The sequence below is a fragment of the Mangifera indica genome, chromosome 11 (genome assembly GCF_011075055.1).
Source record: "Mangifera indica cultivar Alphonso chromosome 11, CATAS_Mindica_2.1, whole genome shotgun sequence".
Lineage (NCBI taxonomy): Eukaryota > Viridiplantae > Streptophyta > Magnoliopsida > Sapindales > Anacardiaceae > Mangifera > Mangifera indica.
This window is the reverse complement of record NC_058147.1, coordinates 333490-358952: the sequence shown is the minus strand read 5'-3', so window position 1 is coordinate 358952 and position 25463 is coordinate 333490. Positions and strand designations below refer to the sequence as shown.

The following is a 25463-nucleotide window of genomic DNA, read 5'->3' as shown; positions in this document are numbered from 1 at the left end:
TATAAAACTGATAATTTTATGTATTTTTTTCTCATATTATTACCCATGTTACAATGATTGCACCTTTTATCTTCGCATAATATATAAAGGGTGTATTTGATTCAATCAATTTTTTATTACTGAAGTTAGAATATTATTTTAAAGATATAAATTAATATTGTTTTGGATAAATTGTTACATATAAATAATTATTAGAGTTATTATTTAACTTAAATATACTTAAAATGTTAAGCTAAATTTATTAACATTGTAATAATATTAAAATTATTTTAATAATTTTTTAATACTAAAAAATAATAATTACAAAAAAATTAGTAACTATTTTATTACTTAATAATTATACATGTATAAAACCATGTATATTAACAAAATCAAAATAAACTGATGTATTGTTATGTAATTTGATAATTTAATTATTTATTTTATTTTTAATTTAAAATCATTCAATTATATATTATACATTAATTTGTTCATATTTATTAGACCCAATAGTTTAAATATAAATTATTATTCTTTAGTGTTTGATTATATGTTAATTATTATTGTTAAATTCTTGTTTTTAAGGTAAAGGTAGATTCAAGTGAGTCCAATACAAATTAAAGTCTAACTACAATTTGAATTTGACTTATTTGATTAATAATGTGTTTATTGAATAAATCATTTAAAAAAAAAAAGATGATAAAATAAAAGAAGTAGGAAAGGGCGAGGAAGTTTCAGATTTGGCAGCTGGTGTGATGACTCACGTGGTTCATCGACTGCTATGTGTCTGTCACACGTCCATATAAAGCAAAATCAATCACATACCTCCATCCATAAATGTACACAAATTTGCCCTGATGTATAATTATTTGTTCATCATGATCCACATGGACATTTGGCGATTTGAGTGGTTAATGAATTAGGCCCAATATACGTGCTATGCGCCATGACACTGCGGACAAGTCCAAGTCCAAGTCCAAGTCCAATCTAGTCCTTCTGGGAGAAAACGATCGTTCCATGCCCAAATCAAATGTTTGTCCTAATAACAGTGTTCCACTCAAGCTTCAGTTTTATAAGAATAAATAAATAACTTAATTTTTAACAAACAAAATCGGTATTACCAAAAATTAAACAAATTTCACGATTAAATTTAACAGGTAAATAAGAAAGTGCCGATCCTTGAATTAAAAAATATTGATTATCTCTTGCTTGCTTGCTTTAGTGTTATCATTAAAATTACAAACAGATCATTTTATTTATTAACTCATTCATACAAACTCATGTAAGTGTTCTTTAATTTTTTATTCCACTTTAAAATTATTCATTCATATATTGTAATATTATTTTATACAAAAAAATTATTAAAATTTAATTATACATACATTACTTTACTCATTTTCAATTGGGTGCGACGCATGGTAATATCCTTAGCTTAAACTACAATACATATCAAGTCAAACCACATTGCATAGGATTGATGTTCAAAGGGAAGCTAATCCCTAAACTAAAATTAACAAACCAAGTACGATAATCCAGTACACCTGGCCAACATTAGGAAGATTAAGCAACATCATATGCAGTTACCTCTCCATATGGGCGCCACGATCAACGGCTCTCACACACTTGGGGTGCACCTCATAGCCACATTCAAGACACTGGTAAGCCCAACCAGACCCCTGCTCATCACAGTCACAGCATATGAAAGGGCCTCCTCCAGAGCCTTCTGATACCAAATTGAGCTCATGGCGATGCCCAGTATGGAACTCAGTTCTTGGCAAGTTCTTTGCCTCTTCATCAATTTGTTTGTACAGAAATTCCAACTTCGCCTCAGTGAAAGGGTACGCATTTTCCTGGTACAAATTTATAAGATTTCTACCTTGCTTGTTAACAGTTTTACCATCAGGGCCTATAATCACCAAACATGGGATACCTTGTACGTCAAAGTACTTGGCAAGTTCTTTGATGGTTGAGTCTCCAAAAGGCAAAGCCAGCCATGGCATGGTAGCAAAGTAGGATTCAAATGCTATTTGGTCATGATCACTTGAAACGAAGACTATTTCAAAGTCCTCGTCATCTCCTTTTTGCACAAGCATTTGCTTGATCTTCTGGTAGATGGAAACCAGCTTGGGAGCGAACTTTGAACATGGAATGCACCACTGTGCTGAGAAGTAAAGTCCAACAGTCTTCCCTACCAAAGAAGCAACAGGTACCTGCATAACACAAATTAATATACACATGCATGAAACTTATGGCTCATAGTATAACTTTCACTTAATAATGCTACTTGGCCACATGCATATCAATCAAGTGAGACCTTGTGCATCCTGCCACTTTTAGTGTATAAGCTTAGGCTGGCCAAATTAACACCCAATTCTAGCTCCTTGATGAGCATTTTTCCTTGTTCTTTTTGTCCTTTTCTATCCCTAATCATTTCTAATCAAGAGTATGGGTGGATGCCAAGGGGCCAAGTCAAACCTGAAAAAATGTTGTTTCAAGCTCAAATTGAATCTATAATATTCAATTCGAACTGATGTACAGTATCACTAAAGGATTATTAGCGAGATGAACAATATTTCAACATAGTCATCAATACTATCAGTGAAGTGATAAACAGTGCTGCTGGAGAGATGAACAATGTTAAGTGAACAGTGTTGTCATAGAGACAAACAAACCAAAGTCACAAACTCCTGCTTGAATTTGACTTATTCCAACTGAAAGTGGATTCAAACTTGAACCAACGTGACTCAAATATATCCATAGTCAAGGAAGAAAACAGCTCATATTGATAATTAATATAAAGAGACAACAACTATGTATTACCATTGATCATTAAATTTAATATTGAGTACTTAGCTAACTAATAATAGAAACAGTCAAGGAAATAAAGAATTTTTAAATCAAATTGAATGATGAAAATGCAGTATTTAAAATGAGAATAATTAAAATGAATTTATTAGATTAAAAGTTAAGGTAGCAACCCAATATAGTAGAGTTTTTATAGGAAAGTATCCAGTAATGTCATGTAAATTGATAATGAGTACCTATTTAGGTTTCAATAATGATGTATTACCATATGATTGAATGTTACTTGATACTTAATTTTAGATCATCTGATTATATAATAACATATCATTATTAATACTTAAATTGGTATTTGTATAAGTGCATATAGTTTTATTGGGTAGTTACATACTCATATCCTATGTGCCACATGAGTTGGATGCCATTTGTAACTGGAGTGGAAATGAAGAGGACGGAAAAGCAAGCAGTGCTGTTTCTGTTTAATTGTGCAAGGTGTCGGCAAAAATAGTCAAAAAAGGAACTTCTTTAAACCAAATTTGAGTATAAAAGAGGAACTTCCTTTAGTCATTCTTATTCACAGAGGATGATGGGTTTACTTTGAAGTGGCTTCTAGCTAAGCAATAACGACATATTTCACATCTCCCTCTCAACAAAGCATAAATGAATGTAGTTGATAGTGGAACGCTCAATCCAAAAGAGGCAACACAAGATTAAACTCGGCTTGCTTGAAATCAAAGTAATAACACTAAAGAAGAAAAATTGTCAAAAAAAATTGAAACTGCACCTCAAATTTGACTCCTTTGACCTAAGTCAGCTCAAATCGTGTCCACCCAGAAGGTGCAATAATAAAACCATTAAAGAAGATCATGAATATATATGCAGTCTTACCTGTACAGAAGTGGGATGGCCCAATAGATAATCTCTCTCATGGTTTGTCAGTAAATTAAGTAAGGTCTGGTTCTCATGCTTCTCCCTTTCTTCTTTTTGCAATTCCTCCAATTTCTCCTTGGTAAACGGGAAAGCTTTTATCCCATACCTATAAATGAGTTCAACACCATCGTGCAATGTTGCATCATCCTTATCATCATCAGGTTGCAAAACAACCAAGCAAGGAATACCTTCAATGTCGAATTTTCTATTTAAGGCCTTCTTTGTCTGCAAATCAGAAAATGGAATTGCCAGCCATGGCATGCATGCATGATATGTGTTGAAGGCATCCAAATCTTCATCAGAAGACACAAACACAATCTCAAAACTCGACCCACTATTCCTTAGCTCTTCATATGCACCAATAAGGACTTGGGTGAAATTTTGACATGGTGGATACCAGTTTGCTGAGAAGTATAGGGCTGTCACCTTACCTTCAAGATCAGAAACTTTCACCTACACAAAGTAAACAAATATTTCACAGTTCGGCCAAATTTATTTTTCCCACAATTTACACCTGTTTTCTATTCTGGGATGACAAACATGGAGGCATAAACATACATATACATTGTATGAAAAATTTGCATACTATATCGGAAAGTATACGCTTCTCGAGATCACATGTGGACTCTACACGGTTCATTTGATATCAAAGTTAATATAATATCTCTCAGTTGCAATTGTGCTGCGTGGATAGTGATGACGACATTACAGAATTCATCTAGAGAAGGAGCTAGCGCATAGTCATACTGGATAGGTGTCAAGGCTTTGAGATATCTAATCTCAATTTTTGGAAGTGTGGTTCTCCAAGAGGTCAGCCAAGATATTAACGGATCTTAGATGACAACCAAGGACAGAATGGATGTGAGCAGACAGATGAAAACGGTAAGGCCAAATGTCAAGCAAGCAAGAATCAAATTACAGAAAGCTTGAGCTGAGAAAATGATATGCCACCAATTTTTATAAATGTTGTAATAGGTGGAGTTAAGTGTTATACATAAACATAGCGTTAACGTGAGGCTACCAAAGTGATACAAAGGTAATAATATACCATCGTGTCCACTCAAATTGGCTCTTCTTAAATCATATGTACAGTGTGGGAACCCATATTGATAACGATGCATATAAATTTTGCATGTTTAGCATCGTGACAGCAAGCAGTTCCGGTTAACAAGCCTCTCCACTCCACCCACCCACCTCACAAAAGGGACCCCTCCCGTAAAATAGCAACAAGAACAACCAGACTAAGAAGAACAACAACAGCAAACAGAATATGAATACTTTCTGTTCTTCAACGTTTCTTATATCAAACTTTGTTGGATTATGAACAAGATATGTATATCATCTATATCACTCTTAATCCTTCATCTTCTACACCTTCTCTAATTTGTAACTGGCTAACATGACTGTGATTCTCTACATAATTAGAAATATGAAAGCATTCAAGCAAGGTTAGCCTATGGATGATCAATAAATAAGCTCCTAGTGCAGTTAAGCTGCTTGACTGCAAACTGAGCATAGCTGGAAAAAAGAGAGAGAGGAGGAGGAAGAAGAAGAAGAAGAAGAAGAAGAGGAAGAGTTAACCTGGGTTCCATTTGGAGAGAGAAGAAAATCACGATCCTTTGTAGCCAAGAGACCTGAAAATCTAGTGGAGGTAGATAGCTTCTTAAGCTTCTTATCATCGTGGTCATGCGAGCTGCCGTTCGTGACAGGTTCAAGGGGCTGCTCCAGGCTCATTTCTCTCTTTCTCTCTCTCAACACCAGCCTCCCTTCCGTCTCTCCAGATGCTTATATTCCTCGGAACCCCATTCTGTCCACGTCATTACATCCTTCGCAAAGCTCATTATCATACATCGATATGCTCATATGCTCACACGTAGCATTCGCTACCTTGTAAGAGAAACTGCTATCCTACTCCTAACCTACATGAACTTCAATGCTGCATTAAAAAATTGACTCCATTTTACTAAGTCAATTTTACTTGGGTTGAAAGCCCGTTAACATTTTGAATCGAGTTAGGTTTTTCGGATTTGAGAAGAACTTTATACTGAAATTAAAATTATTAATTAATTAATTAATTTCAGTTAAAATTTAAAATATTAAGTTACCGAATTGAAATTTTAATTAACTATTCTTAAATCAAATTTCCATTAGAATAATCATTCTAATTTCATATTTTTAAAAATTTATTTTTAATATGTTTAAAATAATAAACAATAAATAAAACAAGATCATTTCGTATCAAAAAAATCAATATAAAAAATGGAATAGGCTTTGACATGTTAAATTAGCAAGTATTTTTTAATTTTTGGTAAATAATTAGCAAGTATTTTGGTTTTGAAAAAGCTTTAAAATAAAACTAAATTAATTAAATTTTGTATTAACTGTTTTAAGTCAAATTTGGAATGGTAGATTTAGTTTCAAACTTCATACTTTCTTTTTTTTTTTTAGTTGAATTTTTCTAGAATGATAAAAGATCAATGAAACAAAATTCTTCTTTATTGAACGAGTAATTCAAGACATCTTAAGCAAGTATCTTATGTTCAAACCTTCATTTTCTTTAATATTAAATACCAGCCGGTTTGATCTATTTTTCAAATAGGCAACCAAATTTAAAAGGATAAAAAAAAAAAAAACTGATTTGACCAAAATCTTAATAAATAACTTAACTAGTTTTTCTATTGTCTTGTTTTTTTTTTTTTCTTTTATCATTTGATTTACAATTTTTTTTAACACCATTTTAAGTAAAATAATGTCCGAAGACACGTGTATGGATGTTATTGAATTTATTGATGTGGATACTTGTATGAGTAGTATCCACACATTTCGCAAGCAAGATCCATGTTGTCGTAAAAGACTTTTTGAAAGCAAAAATAGACTGGGGACACCTGTCTTTCTCTCACCGTTTTATCTTTTTTCCAGAATTACTTTTTGGCCCCTAAAATATGAGGATTTCTCTACGAGACCCACATCTTAAGTAAGATTTGATCCAACGGTGGTGGTCAGGACAGCATTGTTTTTTATGTGGGGAGAAAACCATAATGTAGTTATGATGACAGTGACCACCAGTTTCAGTCCCCACCATGGGCATTGATGGAGGTTTCATTTCGTGGGAGGAGTGCATCGGTCACTTTTTGACACAGCCAGTCTAACAAGCGTCGGTTGGATAGATTTTAATTAGATTTGTCTATGAAAAACAATCCAATTTTCAAGTTCAAGTATAAAAGTCATATTATTTGTAAAAACATTTTTAATTCTCAATAGATTTTGAATTGAATATAATCTATTCAAGTTTGAATTTAAAATTTTTGATATAAATTGTAAATCAAATTTAAATAAACTCATTTGTGAGTTAGAAATTTGATGACCAAATTTAAATAGGGTTAATTTATGTTTAATTCAAATATTGAATGATTAACTCAAGAAATAATTTATTAAAAAATGCTAAAAAAAAAAAAGAAAAAATTAATGAAGTGAGCTTTGGCATTGACATGGAAAAATTAAAGTTGCTTACTTTAACTCACTAATATATTCCAGTTAAACTAGGAATAAACCGAGTTGGAATTAATTAGGAATAAATCCATTGTTAATTACGAGACAAACTTTTTTTCAATAAATAATTAGATACCGTATGATAAATAACACGTGTAAAAGTAAGAGGACATGTGTCAGATGCTAGATATCAAAGTTGTTGGATTTCTTTCAATAACTTGATCATTCGAATCTTTTCTTGCCCCACCATAAAGGTCCAAAAGCAACACGTGGCCTGCCCAAACGCCGTGTGGAAGGAAGCGAGAGACGAAAGGGCCATTTTCAACGACTGCAACACTTACGCATGAACGCGTGTTGAAATTGTAAATGGGTTGTTGCTTTTGATAGTACTGTTTCATAAATATTTAATTCGTATAATTTAAAGTCAAAAAGTCAAATCACAATAATTAAACCCATACCAAATCCGATTCGCCGCCAGTTCAATTCGAATTTTAAGTGCCAATTAAGAATTAATCTCGTTTTTATTTAAGATTCAACTATTTTACCATAAGCCTGAAATTATCATAGTTAAAGTGTTTTTATATTAGATAAAAATATTTTGATAAAGATGATATCATTTTTATCAAAAAAGATTTATTTTATTGATAGTTAAAATTTAATCGATAAAAAAAGATAAATTAAAAAAGAGAGCTAATATAATAAAAAATGATTACCTTCTATGATGGTTTATAAATTTAAAAAAAATAATAATAATCTTTTAAAGTTTAGATGAAAGAATTTATAAAATTTTTAAAAAATAATAAAATTTTAACTTTTAAAATATTTTATATTAAATAATAATTTTATTCTTATTTTTAATTAAAATTTTAAATACTTTTTAATCTCTATAAATGTAATTTTAAAAAGTTATTTAAATTTGAGTGGGAGTAGCCCTTTGGCCGTGGAAAATTTTTCTTACTTGGGCGTGTTTATCTAGACATTTGTAGGGTTCAGTGATGGAGATATTTCATCAGCATCAAGCATCGTTTAAAATATGTAGTACTTGCAAGAATTGCGTGTATAAATTATATGTGGGTCCATGATATTACGAAATAGATTCAACAACAAATGACAGTAACAATGTGGCCAAACTAAGCAGGTTATAAAAACCCATGTGACATGTATATATATATAGAGAGAGACATTTTCTCTCTTAAGACTTAAACGAGAACGTAATGGATGTTTACCTGTGCTGTGGAAAATTATTATAAGAAGGAAAACATTTTAATTAACGATCACAATCTATGTTGACCCGAATATGAAAGCTTTCCGTTTCACTTGAAATTGTTAATTGCTGCTTCGATTTCGTTCAGCTGAATGGTGAATGGTCCTTTTTTACTTAAATTTTAAATAATTATATGATTATTTGCTTGACCTATTTTAAATAATTGCAACTATTTTTAATTTATTTAACATAATTTATCAATTCATGCGAAACAAATATATTAATAATAGCATTGAATATTCAGAATAGGTCAACTTAATTTGACCAGTCTTACCAATGTATCTTTTGATCTTTGTCTTTATTTATCGTCAAAGGAGTCAGATAGGTTAGGGCAATACAATACAATGCAAGTTGTTTCTCTCTGGTCGACCAACTAACAGCGAGATCGTAATCTAAACCAAGTACTAATATATGTAATTTTTCCAAATATATTTACTAAATAAAAATGAATCAAATTGAGGGATATGTGCACAGTTTTGCAGTAATCTAAATCCACCCCTTGCTATACAAAAACTGACACGATATCAATTACTAACTAGTTGGAAGTTTTTAAGCTCATGATTTGGGTGATGGTGACCTAGTCTGGCGAAGCCGCTTCTCGTCGGAAAGTAGTTTGGCAAACCTGCAAGGTAAAAGCTTTCCCATCAAATCATAACTAAGAAAAACTTTGGGACAACAACATTTGAAAATATTATTAGATATTATGTATACCTTATGAGAGCCTCCTCATTGGTCTCGTTATTGTTGAGAGGTTCAAAGATACCTGATTCCAGATTCACCCTTGAAACTGGTTTCTTTAACAGTTCTTCTCCAACTTTCACAAGGTCTTCCAAGTTATTCTTAGTGGCTATATCAACAAAAGATACCACTCCTCTTAATTTATCATCCTGAGTTTGTTTCATTAAAAAATTTTGGTCAATTGATCTTTAGTTAGAGAACATAGGGAAATTAACAAGTTGAATGATAAATATGATGCATGCTGTAGCTACCTGAATCCGCAGATAGTTCTTTTCTGAGTGAAGGGCTGGGTAAACGGCAGAAATATAAAAATCTACCATAGCTGCACTTGCTTGAGTAAACACATCAACTAAAGGAGTGGAACCACCACCTGTTAACCAACCCCATAAATCCCACTTTGCTGCTTCTTTCGCACTGTATTTTCCTTCTTGTATTGGCGTGCCAGTTCCTAGAGATATAACTAGAAACCGTCCATGGTCAATTGGCTTTATTGGAAAGAAGTTTGGACTTCCCCTAGTAATTGACTTTGTTACTTCACCGATAGCAACTAATGCCTACAAGTTAGAAACGCATAGGATTAGTTGAATTTATATCAAGTGCCCGAGAAAAAGTTTAATAACTACGTTTATATGCAGAAACTTTATCATGTACCGGGTTATTTGCGGCAACTCCACCGTCAATCAGGTTGAAGCTTTTCACTTTTCCTTCCGAGTCTTTGGTTTCAAAATAGTGTGCTGGAAGATAAGTTGGTGCTGCCGAGGTTGCTATGCATATGTCTGACAATAAGGCATCTAAACTTCGGTTCTGTTTCACCTATTCCACGAAAAAGATATGTTTATTAGTGGAAAAGAGTAAATTTGAAATCTCCCATCGCTTTCCTTTATATGTATATATGTATGTATAGAGTTATAGTTTTGACTGCTAAAGCAACATTATAAACATTCATGAAGGATGGAATATTGAAGATCTCATATGGAAATTAAGATGAACCTTGTAGCTGGAAAAGATGGTCGGCTGGAGTAGCTGGATGTCAAAAGTAGGGATCACAACATTTGTCAATGTCTGGTGAAGTCTTGTATTTCCTAGTTTTTCTTTAACAATTTTATGAAGATACTTTCCATCGTATTTTGGTCCTGCGAAAGCTTTGATGACCTTCCAGACGTTCGCTAATAATGGATTACTGTTGTTTACAGAGAAACGAAAGGTCAAAAACAACACGTGGTTAACCAAGAAATCTTAGACCCAACAGAACAGAACAACAAAATTAATCAATGTTACCTAAGTTGAGGAAAGATCTTGGGACACTCATTTAAGTAGAAGTCCTTTATATCTTTGGCCGCAAAAAGGGGTCGGTTTTTTTCATCTGGAGCAGTCAGCATGGCAGTCACAAGACCACCCGTGCTTGTCCCGGCAATCACATCAAAATAATCTGCGATTCTTGCTTCCTCACCATCAAGCTTCTGCAAGCGTCATTAATTAATCAATATTAGTGCAGTAAAAGTAACCTTCAATTTAAATTACTTGATACAAAGACAATGCAACATAGTTAATTATCATAGTAGACACGCCCTTCTGAGATTAATATTATTGACATGCATGAGTGCTTGATGCAACAGTTTATGCCGTTATTAAAAGCCATAGTTTCACACTACCATACAGATAATAGTTTGCACATTGTACCTGAAGTTCAGACTCAAGGAAAGCAAGGATGACTCCGGGGATAACTCCTCTTATTCCACCCCCATCGATGCTAAGAACAGTTATTAGGTTTCCATAAGTTGGAGGTTTGACGGCTGCCTTTGCTTTTCCCATGAGAAATCAAGGTCTAAATTACGCAGAGACAAGGAGAAAGTGCTTTTAATAGACTTAGAGAAACAATGGAGGCACAAGTCCTTAAAGAGAATGAACTCTATTTTATATTATGCCCTTTTGAATAGACGTACTCCAAATTTGATATCGCTCAACTAAACTAGACAGTCAAAAACAATGCTTTGATAAATCGATGATTGAATGAATGAATGAATGAAAATTGCTTAGATTTATATCCTTTACATAGATTTATTTTACCAAAATAGATAAGGATAAGTTAAACATAAACATATAAGGAAAACTATTGAGGAAATCTTTATTATATTAATTACTTTAGGAAACTCCATGAAAATAGGAAATTAACTTTGGCCCAGATTTCTTAAAATGGTCCATCGACGACGACTGAGTTGGCTGCATATAAAGGCGTGGCCCATGTCATTCATTTGAACTTTCGGGGTCTATTCCAATCATCACTCAACAACATTTGTGGTACGTGGGATTCTCCTTCAATGCCTCGGGGAGTTATAATTAGGTTGGATTTAATTTTGATTTAATTTAAATCAGGTCTAATCAAAATTAACTTGATTTTTTTAAAAAAATTAATTGAAAATTAGTTTGAAATTGATAGACTGAGGTTTAAATTTTATTCAAAAACAATTTTTTTTAAATATAATTTAAATTAATTTAGACTAAACTCGTTTTATAAAAATAAACTTAATCTTTGACTTGAAACTGAACTCATCTATTCTGAAATAGATTTTTGAATTTGAATATTTTTTTGATGGAATTCAAGTACATTAGATAAATATAAATTCACATTCATTGCTCAATAGTTTTGATTTGAGTGGCGATACATATTATATTCAACAGCATTCACATGGAGTGTATGAGGATTGTAAAAATGTATGGGTTTCTTTCTTTGATTGACTTTTGACTTTTGACTGGCCAAGATTTAAATTCGGGTGGGATTAGGTAATGGGAATCAGATGATTAAGTAGTTATTAATATATTAATTAGTAATGGTAATCAGGTGTTAACCACTAAGTAATTGCTGATTCCAGGGTCCCAAAGACACACACTCCAAAAACCTGCCACGTTATGCCCACTCCTCGGTGCACCGCCACTTCGTTTCCATGCAATCAAGCACGCCGCATGCTTCGTGCTTCATGCTTCTACCACATCATTTATAATTATAGGCGTTTCTGCGCAAATCTAACTATCATAATAATAATTTAAGTTTGGAATTGTACTGTAAATTCAACAAACCAAGTTGTTTATTTTTTTTTTGAATAAATCAAATTCAAATTAATTTAGACATTTACTTTTAAATTTGGTTTATATTTAATTTAAAATTTTAATTTTAAATCAAATTTATATTTGTTTAGATTTAATGAGATTAAATTCAACCTTAAATCAAATAATAGACTGAAACAAACCCTAAGTATTAGTTAAATTTAAATACAAAGATGATGATATTTTAAAGTATTTGATTTAAATAATATTTTATTATTAAAATAAAAAAATTATATTAAAAATAAATTATTTAAAAAATTATTTAATATAAATTATTATTATATTTAATTAATAATAAAAATATTAATAAATTATTTTATTTAAATATCTTTAAATATAATTATTTGTAAATATTATTATATTAATTAAAAATAAATTTATTATTTTAAAAAAATTAATAAATTATAATAAAATTAAAATTAATTTTTTAATTTTTTAATATCTAATGAAGTTAATAACCCGTATTAATTATTAGTATTGATAATAAAAAGTTTATATAATTTTTTTTATTAATAAATCAAACAAAATAATAAAAAATAAATTACTAAAACAATATTTAAACCTGAACCAAACAGCCCCTTCGTCACTCTCGCACGCACTAAGCTTTCTTCTTCCCCACCAGAGAAACCCAGATAATTTCTTTCAGGTATCCATGGAAAACGAGAAGAAACAATTTATATTAAACACAGAAAATTGATAAAAATAGTAAAGGAAAACACCATTATTATATTTATTAACAAGTAACAAGTACAACTAAAACCCTAATCATTTTTGTATTTTACGAAACCCTATTGGCCTAGCAGGGATTTTCTTCTAAAGCTTTGAAGAATTCAGAGTCAAGTTTGCCTCTACAAACAGGGCATGCCGACTGTCTTGAAAGCCAAGCATCACCACACTGCAAATGAAACCCGTGATTGCAACCGGGAACGAGTCTAACCGGTTGTTCACTCTCGATTTCGTCCAAACAGACGGCACACTCTGTCCCCACAACCAGCTCTTTCCCGCTAACCTTAGGCAACTTCTCAAGCTCAGACGCCGACAAACCCACTACCGCCACAGGCTTAACCGTCGGAAACCGCGCATCAGGGTGGTGGTTAAGGCTACTAACGTACCACAAAAGGCAGATGTAGACGATGAAAATTCCACTCATGCCCAAACAGGGTAAAAACAGAGCCAACAAAACTGAAGCCAGCATGTCGTTGTGATGATTGTTGTTGGCGGCGATGGTGGCAGCAACAGAAGAAGAAGCGATTATGGGGGGTGCTGGAGAAAGAGATGGAACGGGCTGTGATGCGTAATGCACGCCATAGCGCATAATAGTGGAAAAACAACTGGGTTTTTAGGGGCTTATGAGAAGAGATGAGATGGGGTCATTTACATATGGGCTTAATGTGACATGTATTTGTAAAGGGTTGTTTAGAGAGTAGTAGAAGGTAACGGCTGAATCTGAATGAGAAAGGAAAGAAGAGACAGAGACAGTGATGAAGATGAGTATCGTGAGAGAGAAGAAAGGATCTGAATTGGTGCAAAGTGCTGACATAGCGTAAACGTTGGTTATGCTTTTATAATGACCAATTATTAAGAGTTTTAACAGATGGAGCTGTGGGCCGTCAGCTGGATTTGGATTATTAATTCTGGTTTTTAACCATTTTTAGTAGAGGATGACCAGGATGGAAATCGTAGTTGTTTCCCACTCATGTTTCAGTTGTACTCCATTGATTTCAAATTTCTGGAAAATAATTATGTCAATCCAGAGCAGAGTACATTGCAGGTGGACAACTCCTCGTTAGAACAAAATCCCAGTTGATTCTAGGCCAAAGAACTTATTCCCACTCATGGTATAGTAAAGCTTCGTTCACTCCCTTCAACTTTTAAAATTTTAAACATCCACCTATCTATTAAACTTTATCTTATTTTCTTTCTTAAATTTAAAAACTAACAATTTCATCCTTATCTAAATATTTCAAATTTTATAAAGTGATTGATCCCCTTACATTTAATTTTTTTTTTTTCTCTTTAACCACTACTCCGTCATTAACTTCTTCCTCTTCCCACCTCATTGTCAGAATTATTCGAATAATTGTTAAGAGAGGTCGTTCAATAAAGAGACGTCATCTCTTCATTCAACAAAGATATACGTTTTTTCATCGATCTCTTTATCTTGGAAGAGATAGAGAAAATTCGTCTTCGTCTCTTCTTAGACAAAGAGACGACAAAAAATCTCTTCTCTTTATCGTTTCTTTGTCACACAAGCTTATAATGCAACCAACTGAAAGATTCTGACGGTGAGGGTGGGAAGAGTAAGTCAGCTAGTGACAGAGAAATGAGAAGAGAAAAACCTGAATATTAAAGGGGGAATAGTCATTTTTTTAAATTTAAAATATTTAGATAGAAATAAAATTATTAGTTTTTAAAACTCAAAGAGGGAAATGAGATAAAATTATAATTTTTTTAATATTATTAATAAAATAATAATTTTAACCTTAATTCTAAAAAAAAAAATAAACAAATTTTAAATGATAAATAAATATTTGAATTTAAAAAAATTAAAGGGTATCACTTTGAGATTTTACTGTAACTGAGGTGGGAATAAAACTTTTGGCCGTTGATTTTATGCCACAATGAAATCTGATATATAGGCTGCCAAATTGCCAATTGTAGACCATGCTGTAAGGGAAAAGATAGAGGTGGGTCCCATCCAAACTAGTAAAGTTCGTCAAGATTTTTAGCTCGCACTTAAATTTCAGTTTGAACTCTGTTCAACTAAATCCCCCTTGCCATGCCAGTCTGGATATAAAAAAGAAAAAACCGGTTCATAGCGGTTTTTTTTTCTTCAATTAAACTGATGTGTGTGTGTGTGTGTGTGTATATATACATATATACTGGTTTATTCAAGGCCTTTTTTTTTTTTTTAAATTTGGTCTTCATGGAATCAGACTACATGAATCAGAATCGATCCATTGAAAAAACATCAATCTACACAAACTTATCCGACAGTCGGCATCATATAAAGTTAAAGATTATTACCCGTGCTTGTTAAGGGCTAATATTCTAACATGCAACTGAGAGAATGGTCCAGCAAAATCTAGCTGCCACACACTCAAGAAGCTTTAGTATTTTCTGATTCTAGTATCCCAGAAGAATATAATCTGACATTGTCAGCAAATAAGCAATTAAATCAACAGTCAGCAAAGGCAAGTGAATAAGCATATCCCACAACTGATGTTATATCTTATAAAAAATAATCAGCCTGCAATATCTAGCAATTAACAAATGGTGTGATAGATCCCTAATTGAAAATACATAAATTACAGTTGCTAACACCCTGTGTTAGCTCAAAATTATGCAAAATCTGGAGAGGGTAGGCATGAAAAAGTGTATCTTTTCTCCTCTGTGTGTATGAATGAACCTACAAATACAAAATAATAATCCTAGATTATACTGCCTACTGACAAAAGAAGCAAATGCAAAATTCAGCCTAATCTCTAATTCAAGACCAGGCTCAAGAGTTTGTCATGACAGAAAGGTGAAGTTCTGGGCTGCCAGAGAGACACATTTCATGTTTTTGTCCCTCCATAAGTGCATGTGCTTCGCATGTGCATGGATCTATGACAGAAATTGCAAGCCAGAAACTGAAAGTACAAACAAAGAGTCAAAAACTTTTGTAATGGAATAACAACATCATGATTTAAAAGACCATAACAATTATAACAGAGTGAACCAAGTACACTGTTTTTGTTTACTATTATGGTATGATTTCGACAACCTAATCCCTCCTCACAAGGCAGAACAGTTTTTTGTTAACTTAAAACACTTTGTTGTCATCTTTTTAAGGGGAGAAAAAAATTATGCCAGGCAAAGTATAGGCTGATGAACAAAGTGATACAGTGAGAACATAAAAATTTCATGTAATTGATACTACTCATCATAATCGGAAAACAAGCCAAACAATTTATATACCCTACAGTACCTGATGAGTGCTTCCAGTCTCTGTTCTCTACTCCACCAATGCAGAAGCACCACAAGCAAAGAATGTTAATTACTTTCAACCTGATAAAGGTTCAACCATCATGCATCAGAACCTGAAAAATGTTTTGACATTAATTGACTCATATGTGCACCTATCTTGCAGAGTATTTAGTACTTCATTAGATGCCCAAAATCCAGAAGATACTCACTAAAATGGATTTGAATCAAACATTTAAAACTGCTTTCAAAGTAGTTTCATTCAAAAAATATTCTAATGATTGTCACCAGTGTCAGCAGAAAACCCAGAAATGGCAAGTGTGGGCAGATGTAGCAAGCTTTGGATATCCTGTCTTCTTTCCTATAAGACCCAAATATCTGCTACCAAAGTTACATTATACAGGCTCTATGACCAATCATCCAGCTCTGCCTTGCACAAAATTTCAGTTCCTTCTTTTCAAGAGTCAATGAATGATGCTACATTCCCGGGGTGGCCATAAAGTATATTCACCAATAATCCCCACAAGAACAAACTCCGTCTCTAAAATGATGGAACCTATTAGTGTCTCTAACAAATATGTCTCTCCTTTCAAAACTGGAAATAAATTTTATTACAGCATGGCAATCAACACAGATTCTTAGGTTCTTAATCACTTGAAGAGGAGCTCCCGGTGGACTATTAAGAAGTCCAAGCACTACAGCCAACTTCTCACTGTGCCCACACAAGATCTGCTCCTTATCCTGCTCCTCCACATCCTGCAGCACAAAGTCAGTATATGGAAAGTAACCTGACTCCTTCATCTCCATATATAATTTATTTAACTTATCCATGATTTGGTCCATTTGAGGATGTGATTCATCTCCAGCAAGAAGCATGTGCACTTTGTTTTTCACCTCAATCCAACTACAGCCAGGGCTTTTCCTCAAACCTGTAGCTTTCATTATATCTCTCACCGCATCAACCTCAATCCACATGCCTTTGGATGCATATATATTGGACAGGAGTATGTAGTTCCCAGAATTTGCAGGTTCCAGTTCAAAGAGATTTTTAGCAGCAACCTCAGCTAAATTCACATTACTGTGAACTCTACAAGAACTAAGCAAAGCTCCCCAAACACATGCATCTGGCTCAAAAGGCATTCGCTCAATCATTTTATATGCCTCTTCTAGCCTTCCAGAACGCCCTAGAAGGGTCACCATGCAAGCATAATGCTCCATCCTTGCTTCAATACCATGCTTTTTGCCCATGCTATCAAAAATTTTGCAGCCTTCATCAGTTAGGCCAGCCTGACTACAGGCAGATAACACACAAATGAAGCTAATAATACTAGGCTTCTCTCCACTCTTTTGCATCAAATGAAAAATCTCTAGAGCTTCTTTAGCCTTTCCATGCATTGCATATCCACCCATTATCGCGTTCCAGCAAACCAAGTTTTTGGATGACATCATATCAAAGCAGAGTCGTGACATTTGAATCCTTCCACACTTTGCATACATATCAATTAGCGCCCCAGACACGTAAATGCCATCAGATATTCCTCTTCTGATAGAAAAACAATGAGCTGCCTTCCCAAGCATCAATGCTGCAATACTTCCGCAGGCTGATAGCAAGCAAGGTATTGTAACATTGTTCGGCTTTATCCCAGCTGCCTGCATCTCTCTAAAAAGTTCCAATGCCTGAATGCCTTTCCCATTTTGAGAGCAACCAGCAATCACAGAGGTCCAGGACACAACATTCAATTCCACACCTTGGCTCTGGAATTGCCTAAAGACCTCCAATGCATTGTCAATAAGACCGTTCCTACAGAGACCTGTAACAAAAGCATTGCAGGCACCTACATCCAAATTGTCCATTTCATGAAACACTTTTGACATATTCCACGTACACGCACACTTTCCATACATATCAATAAGAGAACTAGCAACGCACTTGTCCTCCAACAAGCCCTCCTTGATCACAAAACTATGAATCTGAATCCCAATTTTGGGGTTCTCCAAGTCGCCTACAGCTGAAAGAACACTAGAAACACTATGGTCATCAGGCCTAAATCCTTCAAAATGCATCCTTTGAAACAAAAGAGCCGCCTCTTCACAATGTCCACTCTGATTAAACCCTGCAATCATACCATTCCAGGACACCACATTGGGTTCCACTCTTACACGACCCATCTCGTTAAACAGTTTTTTCGCTTCACCCACGCACCCATATCGCGCGTAAGCCGCAATCAGAGCACTAAAAGTAACCACATCCGGCTGGGCCAATCTATCAAACACTTTGTGAGCGTTCCCAATGTTCTGACATTTTAAGTACATATGAATCAAAGAACCCTGAACAAACGAATCTAAATCAAACCCGTACACAAACACCATTGCATGAACTTGTTTTCCAGTTTCCAACGCCAACAACCCAGTGCAAGCCTTAAGAATATTAGGCAACACGTGGGTATCAGGTGCCAGGCCATGCGAAAGCATTTGAGTGAATACCCGGAGTGATTGAGCGAAATGATTTTGTTTCGTGTAGGCAAAGATAAGAGCAGAGTAAGAAAAGACTGTCGGGTCAAGGGTAGAAGAAAGGATTTGGTTTGCGTCATAGAAATCTTGGTGATTTGCATATTGAGATAGAAGCTTCGTCGCAAGATACGAGTCATTGGAGACGCCGGTTTTGAGAATGTGAGCATGGGCTTGTTGCGTCTGTGATAGAGAAGATTTGAGTGAATTGAGGGTGTGGAAGATTGAGCGTTGAATGTTTTCGAAGTGAGGAAGAGCCTGTTTCGTCAAGTTCATTATACGCTACAGCTTAATTCTTCGAGTGCATGTCAAGATTATAAACAGAGGGCTCTGATTTGTTCAAGCAATAATAACTCAAAAGGCAAGAAAATACAAAACCGTACCGCACAGTTCAATTTTTTTTTTTTTAAAGTAACATTTCAGATATGCCAAGGAAAAAGAATTATTTTCTACCCAAATTTTAACTCACTCTCAAAAATATACCCATGACAAATGAAAAATTTAAACACCCACCAATTTCTAATCAGTCTTTAAGTTTTCTGTTAAATATAAGGGTAAAACTATTATTTTACTGTTTATATTAAAGTTATATAATTTTATGGTATTTTTTCTCTTTAATTTTAAAAATCAACTTTTACTATCATACCTGAACTTTGAAAAGTGACTTTCAACCCTACCCAAATCCCTAATTTTTTTTTTTACTCTCTCTCCAGTCATTGGCAACGACGTGACTGGAGGGAGAATGCCGAGGGTCATCCAGATTTGGATGACGCTCGTCGACCTTCACTAACGACAGAGCGTCGTCTATTTTGAATGACCCTCGTCATCTTGGATGACACTTGTCGTTTAGAATAGACGACTCTCATTCATCTAGAGATTTGGATGACCGTCGTCCTCCTTGGACGATGATCATCATCCAAAGGTCGATCTTTAGACGAAAACTCCTCTATCGTCATCGGAGAAAGTAACTGGATTTTAGAGGGAAAAAGTGAATTTTTTAAATTTAATTTAGGAAAAAAATGTTAATTTTTCAAATTAAAGAGGGAAAATGAGATAAAATTTTAATTATTTTAATATTATTAATAAAATGACGAATTTGCCCCTTAACCCTAATATAAAATATATTAATTTGTTCTAACATATTAAATTTTGGATGAATATTTAGAGTTTTCATCTATCGTGAGTATATTTTTGAGATTAGACTAAAATTTAGGTGAAAAATAGTCATTTTCCCGATATACTAATTGGGCTTAGCTTATTGATTGAGGATAATATAGGGTAAACTTAAATTAGATAAATTTTAAGTTTAATTTAAATTTAAAATAATTAATTCGAAATTGAGTTTGTTTTATTCGAATTGTTAAAGTAAAAGAAAAATAATGATAAGTCAATTTTTTAATGTGGTGATGGTTTGAATCAACCTAAACATTGAATTAGATTTGAGCAATTTAGATCAAATTCACCATTTTTGTGATGAGGTAATTTTTTAATTAAATATAAAATTAAGAATTAAATCATATAATTACATAATAACATATTAAGTATAAATATTTGTCCATTTTTAGTTACATATATTAGTACGTTTAATATTACTCATAAAAATAACGAGAAAATGACTTATGAGCAATAAAACAATGTTATGTCAATGTTAAGATAATTTCTTATTTGATATCGTTAATTTAAAATCACTTAATCAATTAAATTTTTGACACATGAATTAAAAATTTTTTCAATTACACATTAACACATCATTTTTTATATTTTATTGATATTCATTATAAATATATATAATTTTATTGATGATGTTGATATATATAAATATCTCATCTTGATTTTGGTTGTAAAACATAAATGTAAAATTGTATATCTAAAATAAATAATATATTGAAAGTGAGTTAGACTCTTGGAACATAACGCTACAAATAATATTAAAACCATTTTTTTATGATCTAAACTGTTTAAAACTTTTTAAGTAAAACTATGGTAGATCATATATCAAAGTGGACAAGCGAATGTCGTGTACCAAATCTATTATCACTAAACAAGAACACATAATTCAAAATTGGATTTCATGGTTATATAAATTTATTCATAAATATTCATACAGGATAGGGATGGTAACAAGACCAGATGAAGGATAAATACCTTAATTTTTGTCTCTGTTCTTATAAAAAATAATTATTTTTGTTTTTACTTTGTCTCTTATATAAGGGTAACAAGAAATTCTCATTCGCTTCTTGCTATCAAAATTTTTCTCTTTTTTTTCGCAAAAATTTTTTCCTTAAAAAAATAATTTAATATTTATAAATGATATATTTATAATTTTTAAAATTAATTCCTTCTTTAAGGGTATAAAAGATATATAGAAGGAATATTACCGTAAGGGTATGAGATTGTGAACTCCGTTCCTAATTGTAGAAATTTGAATAAGCCAAAGAACTATGTCCCACCTAAGGATTGATATAAAGACAAAAATATATTTATGTGTTTAAAAAACTTAAGTGCTTACATAAGATTTAATCTATTTTCACCCATTTAAATATTTTTTATTAAAATAAATAAAATTATATCTTATTTCTCTCTTTATTTGAAAAACTAATAACATCTCTCAAAATTAAATTTTGAAAATTTTATTTTTTCATAAAGTTTATTTCCTAAAATTTGGTCACTTCCTTCGGTAAATGACAATCTCGTTTTTCAACATTTCTCTCTTAAAAACTCTGTCTCCCAATGACATTTTTCTTCCAAAAGATAAAATTTTCGTCTAGACAACACCTTTATTCTCAAGATGAAGCATCGTTTAAATAATGAATAAAAAGTGATAAAAAAACCTTTATATTTGAGAGAAAATTATGTTTCAAAATTAAAACTTGAGATAAAATATCAAATTTTAAAATTTAAAAAAAAAAATATAAAATTATATATATTTTAATAATATTATTAAAATAATAATTTCATTCTTATGTTAAGGGATAATTTTAATATAAATTTAAAAATAAATAAATATTTTAATTTTTTAAAAACTAACAAATATATTTTTACCCCTCTCACCAAACCAGCGGAGGAATGGTCAGAGACCATTTTAATATCTCTCCTCCTATCCGGAAGTGTGGAATCTACATCCATGTGGGTTTATAGACCCGGCTTATTTGTTTTTTCGACTATAAATAAATATATCTTTTCTACTCGAATCTCGCTAATCATTCCATTGAGAGAACGAGAAAAGAGTGCGAAAAAATATGCAGAAAGTAAATCGCCCAGCATCTCTATTATTTCAGTCTGTTTTTTTATTGTTTTTCGTTCTGAATCATTCATCTAAACGGAGCGTTCAAGCCCAGTCACTGCCGCCGGCAAAGTACGATGGTTTCGTGTACAAGAGTTACCCAGTTGACGCGGACACAATCATCGTCGAAGCGTTCTTCGATCCGGTCTGTCCTGATAGCAGGGACTCGTGGCCAACTCTCAAAGAAGCCCTGGAACACTACGGCCCTCGCGTTTCCCTCGTCGTTCATCTCTTGCCTTTGCCGTTAGTATCGCCTTTTTTCTTATTCTTTTTTAGTTATACAATCTTTCAATTTCATTATGCCTTGAGAGATTTGCATGATTTCAATAATGGGATGGTGATGAATTGTAGTAATGAAATATTGTGTGGGTGGAGAAAGTCAGAAAGGTGTAGGAGTTCAGTCAGGTTTCTATTTTAATGAACTAATACTCTTTTTAATGGAGAATTGCAGTTACCACGACAATGCTTTTGCTAGTTCTCGTGCTTTGCACATTGTAAACATGCTGAATTCTTCCTCTACTTTTCATTTGTTGGAGTGGTTCTTCGAACATCAGGTTAAGATTCTCAACATCTATGGCATATTATGCTCAAGTTGCAAACTCTATCCATAATACACCCGTACACATGGTGAGGTGTCATTATAGATGATTTAATAATTTTGAATTAGCTATAAAGTATCACCCGATTACTTGATTACACGTCAACATTAGTACTGTATTTGAACCATTATTAGTGCATATACTGTTGCGCTGTATTTCTGTTTTAAGTGTTGAAAGGTTCAATCTACTAAGAATTATAGAAATTGATATTTATGCCTATGATGTTTGTGTTAATATATATTTTAAATGTTATGCACTTAGATATCTTTTCGAGTTTACACCCAATTTCTTATTATCACAGTTGATCAATTTTTTTATAGACAATCTTCATTGTGCCATGGTTGATTCATTATTTTGAAGCTATTTTGGGTTGCTTCTCTTTAGGGTTATCCACTTAGATTTCTGCTCTGAGTTTACACCCAATTTATCATTTTCACAGTTGATCAATTTTTTTATAGTCAGTCTTCATTTAGTCATACTTGATCCTTTATATTGAAGCTATTTTGGGTTGCTGCTGATTTGAAGGATTTGTCACTAGAGGGACTCTGTTTCTGAATATGTTGATACATCTTTTTGCTATTCTATGACATATCTCTCTTCGAGTTATTCAATTTCTGTGAACCGAGGTGATATTTGTGTTGATATAGTTGCTAATTTTGACTTGTGGAGATTGCTTAACAGGAGAGATTTTACAATGCTCCGACATACAACATGTCAAGGGCTTCTGTTGTGAAGGAAATTGTCGAGTTTGCAGCTGAAGGAGTTGGAAACTCTTATTTGTCTGCACTTGAGTTGGGCTTTACCGACAGAAAAACTGATCTTTTGACAAGGGTTTCCTTCAAGGTAGAAAATCATGTTTTTTTCTGTGCAACTATGCAGTCTATCATCTTCCAGAATACTTAAAAGCTTGATAACAAAAGAATGTTGACATCACCATTCTCATATATGGTATTAATTGTTTTGCTCTCTTTTATATGTGCTATTCATGCTCTTTCTTTCATCTTGCAGTATAGCGCAACAAGAGGGGTGTCTGGGACGCCTACTTTCTTCGTTAATGGATTTGTATTGCCTAACTCTGGCTCTCCTCTAGATTATAATGGATGGAGAAACGTGATTGATCCATTGGTTAGCGCAAAGGCTAGTGAGGATGATGATTTAGTGCATTTATTCTATTAAGAGTATGCATGTCCAAGATTCCCAGATAGCTTGTGTTCACTTGGTGTTACATGACTAACGAGAACGAAAAAACCAGCCTGAGAGTCTATTCAGCTGGATGTTGTACCTGTGATAATAGCCTGATAGTAGTGCCTCCTATTATCTGCCTTTTGGTTTCTTAATAAATGCATCAAATCTGCCTTTCAAGCCATTGTGCTGATGTGATTAAAATATGTTTTAAAATTTTAAGTTTGTCATATTAAGTATGTCATATCAGTCGACTGAACCAATCAACCTGTGGATTAGCCCTTTTAACTGGGTCGAAAAACCGTGCTAGAGTGATCCAAATCTCCTAGCCTAATTATTGTTGAAAACCATCTTTGTTTCTGAAATTTTGTCCTCCAATTCTTTCAAGTGATTTTCAGCTAATATTATCAAATTTGAACGGAATATGGGTCTAATATTATATGTTGATTAAAGTGATGAAATGGAATGGAAGCAAATATTCTTAGATATCTTTATAAATTGAATGAAGGCCCAAGAATGAAAAATTCATTCTAGGGTAGATTTAAATTAAGCTTGAATAATGGTTCATATAAACTTTGCTTGAATTTATAATAATAATCAATTTGAGATTGAATACAATTTATTTGAACATTCATTAAAGAAAAAAAAATTGAATTAAAAAGAATTATCAAAGAAAAATAAAAAAAATAGTTAATGATGCAAGGTCCAATTCAAACTGAATAAAACTTTGTTGGAGTTGTTCGAAACAAATCCACCCTTACTCCAACCTTATGCCAATTTTACTTCAAATTGAAATAGTAAAAATATTTTTTGGAAAATGATAACTTTCCAAAGACAAAATCAAACAACCTTATATTATTTGAATTAGGTTAAAGGGGTCTTTCCCACCCAAGTTTTAGTTTGATCTTAAAAATACATTAGCGATAGTTGAAAATTTCAAATGTTTATTTATGGAGTAATTTCTATTAGAAGTAGAGGTAGAGGTAAAATTGTCATTTTATCGCTTAATTTTTAAACCTAAAAATTTGTATAATTTTCTCTTTTAATTTAAAAAACTAACAATTTTTCTCAGTTGGTAAACTTTGAAAATCTGCATTTCCAACCCTAGGATTTCAATTTTTCAAGTAACTTCTCCCTCTTCAGCAACCAATAGCCTCCAACTGTCTCTCTCCCTTCTTTTAATCTCATCGTCAACAAAGAAGATGATATTTTGTCTAGATAAAGACCTTGTCTTCGTTGAAAGATGATAATACTAAAGCAATGACGAGACCGGATCTTTGAGTGATGAAAATGATTTCTCATATTTGTCCATTCATCTGAAATTAATGAAGACAAGTTTGTCCAAACGAAGTATTATCTTCTTCGATGAGGATGAGATTGAAAGAAGGGACAAAGACAACTGGAGACTACCAGTTACTAAAGAAGGAGAGATTGCTTGAAAAATTAAAACCTTAGAAGGGAAATGTAACTTTTCAAAGTTTAATCATGAGAAAAATATTTAGTTTTGTAAACTAAGGAGAAAAAATGATATAATTTTTTAAGGTTTTAGAATTTAATAATAAAATGATGATTTTACTTTTATCTTTAATAAAAAATTATAATAAAAGTTAATTTATAAATA

At 32.7% G+C, this 25463-nt stretch overlaps 5 protein-coding genes across 7 annotated transcripts; 1 reads left to right on the top strand and 4 right to left on the bottom strand.

The window, feature by feature from the left end:
- Positions 1-1337: 1337 nt before the first annotated feature.
- Positions 1338-5499, bottom strand: LOC123229829 (probable nucleoredoxin 2). The gene is made up of 3 exons (XM_044655805.1): positions 5293-5499; positions 3670-4164; positions 1338-2189 (listed from the first exon to the last, which is right to left on the bottom strand). Exons 1-3 carry the CDS (start codon positions 5443-5445, stop codon positions 1560-1562), a joined length of 1278 nt encoding a protein of 425 aa, XP_044511740.1. The 5' UTR covers positions 5446-5499; the 3' UTR covers positions 1338-1559.
- Positions 5500-8860: 3361 nt separating this feature from the next.
- LOC123230130 (patatin-like protein 2) lies at positions 8861-11014 on the bottom strand. Its single transcript, XM_044656258.1, has 7 exons — positions 10883-11014; positions 10481-10662; positions 10193-10382; positions 9854-10015; positions 9454-9756; positions 9176-9351; positions 8861-9086 (listed from the first exon to the last, which is right to left on the bottom strand). The coding sequence occupies exons 1-7, from the start codon at positions 11012-11014 to the stop codon at positions 9020-9022; spliced, it is 1212 nt and encodes a 403-aa protein (XP_044512193.1). The 3' UTR covers positions 8861-9019.
- A 1996-nt stretch (positions 11015-13010) lies between these two features.
- Positions 13011-13855, bottom strand: LOC123229035 (E3 ubiquitin-protein ligase ATL23). The gene has a single exon (XM_044654593.1). It carries the CDS (start codon positions 13617-13619, stop codon positions 13101-13103), a length of 519 nt encoding a protein of 172 aa, XP_044510528.1. The 5' UTR covers positions 13620-13855; the 3' UTR covers positions 13011-13100.
- A 1648-nt stretch (positions 13856-15503) lies between these two features.
- LOC123228645 (pentatricopeptide repeat-containing protein At1g20230) lies at positions 15504-19115 on the bottom strand. Of its 3 annotated transcripts, XM_044654100.1 has the most exons (3): positions 16483-19115; positions 16275-16386; positions 15504-15936 (listed from the first exon to the last, which is right to left on the bottom strand). In XM_044654100.1, exon 1 carries the CDS (start codon positions 19052-19054, stop codon positions 16778-16780), a length of 2277 nt encoding a protein of 758 aa, XP_044510035.1. In that variant the 5' UTR covers positions 19055-19115; the 3' UTR covers positions 15504-15936; positions 16275-16386; positions 16483-16777. The 3 variants fall into 3 exon arrangements, with proteins under 3 accessions (XP_044510035.1, XP_044510034.1, XP_044510036.1); XM_044654099.1 differs by having other exon boundaries at positions 16275-19115; XM_044654101.1 differs by having other exon boundaries at positions 15504-15713; positions 16275-19115.
- Positions 19116-21901: 2786 nt separating this feature from the next.
- On the top strand, positions 21902-24026 carry LOC123228607. Its single transcript, XM_044654036.1, has 4 exons — positions 21902-22304; positions 22513-22615; positions 23342-23503; positions 23669-24026. Exons 1-4 carry the CDS (start codon positions 22018-22020, stop codon positions 23834-23836), a joined length of 720 nt encoding a protein of 239 aa, XP_044509971.1. The 5' UTR covers positions 21902-22017; the 3' UTR covers positions 23837-24026.
- The last annotated feature ends 1437 nt before the right edge of the window (positions 24027-25463 follow it).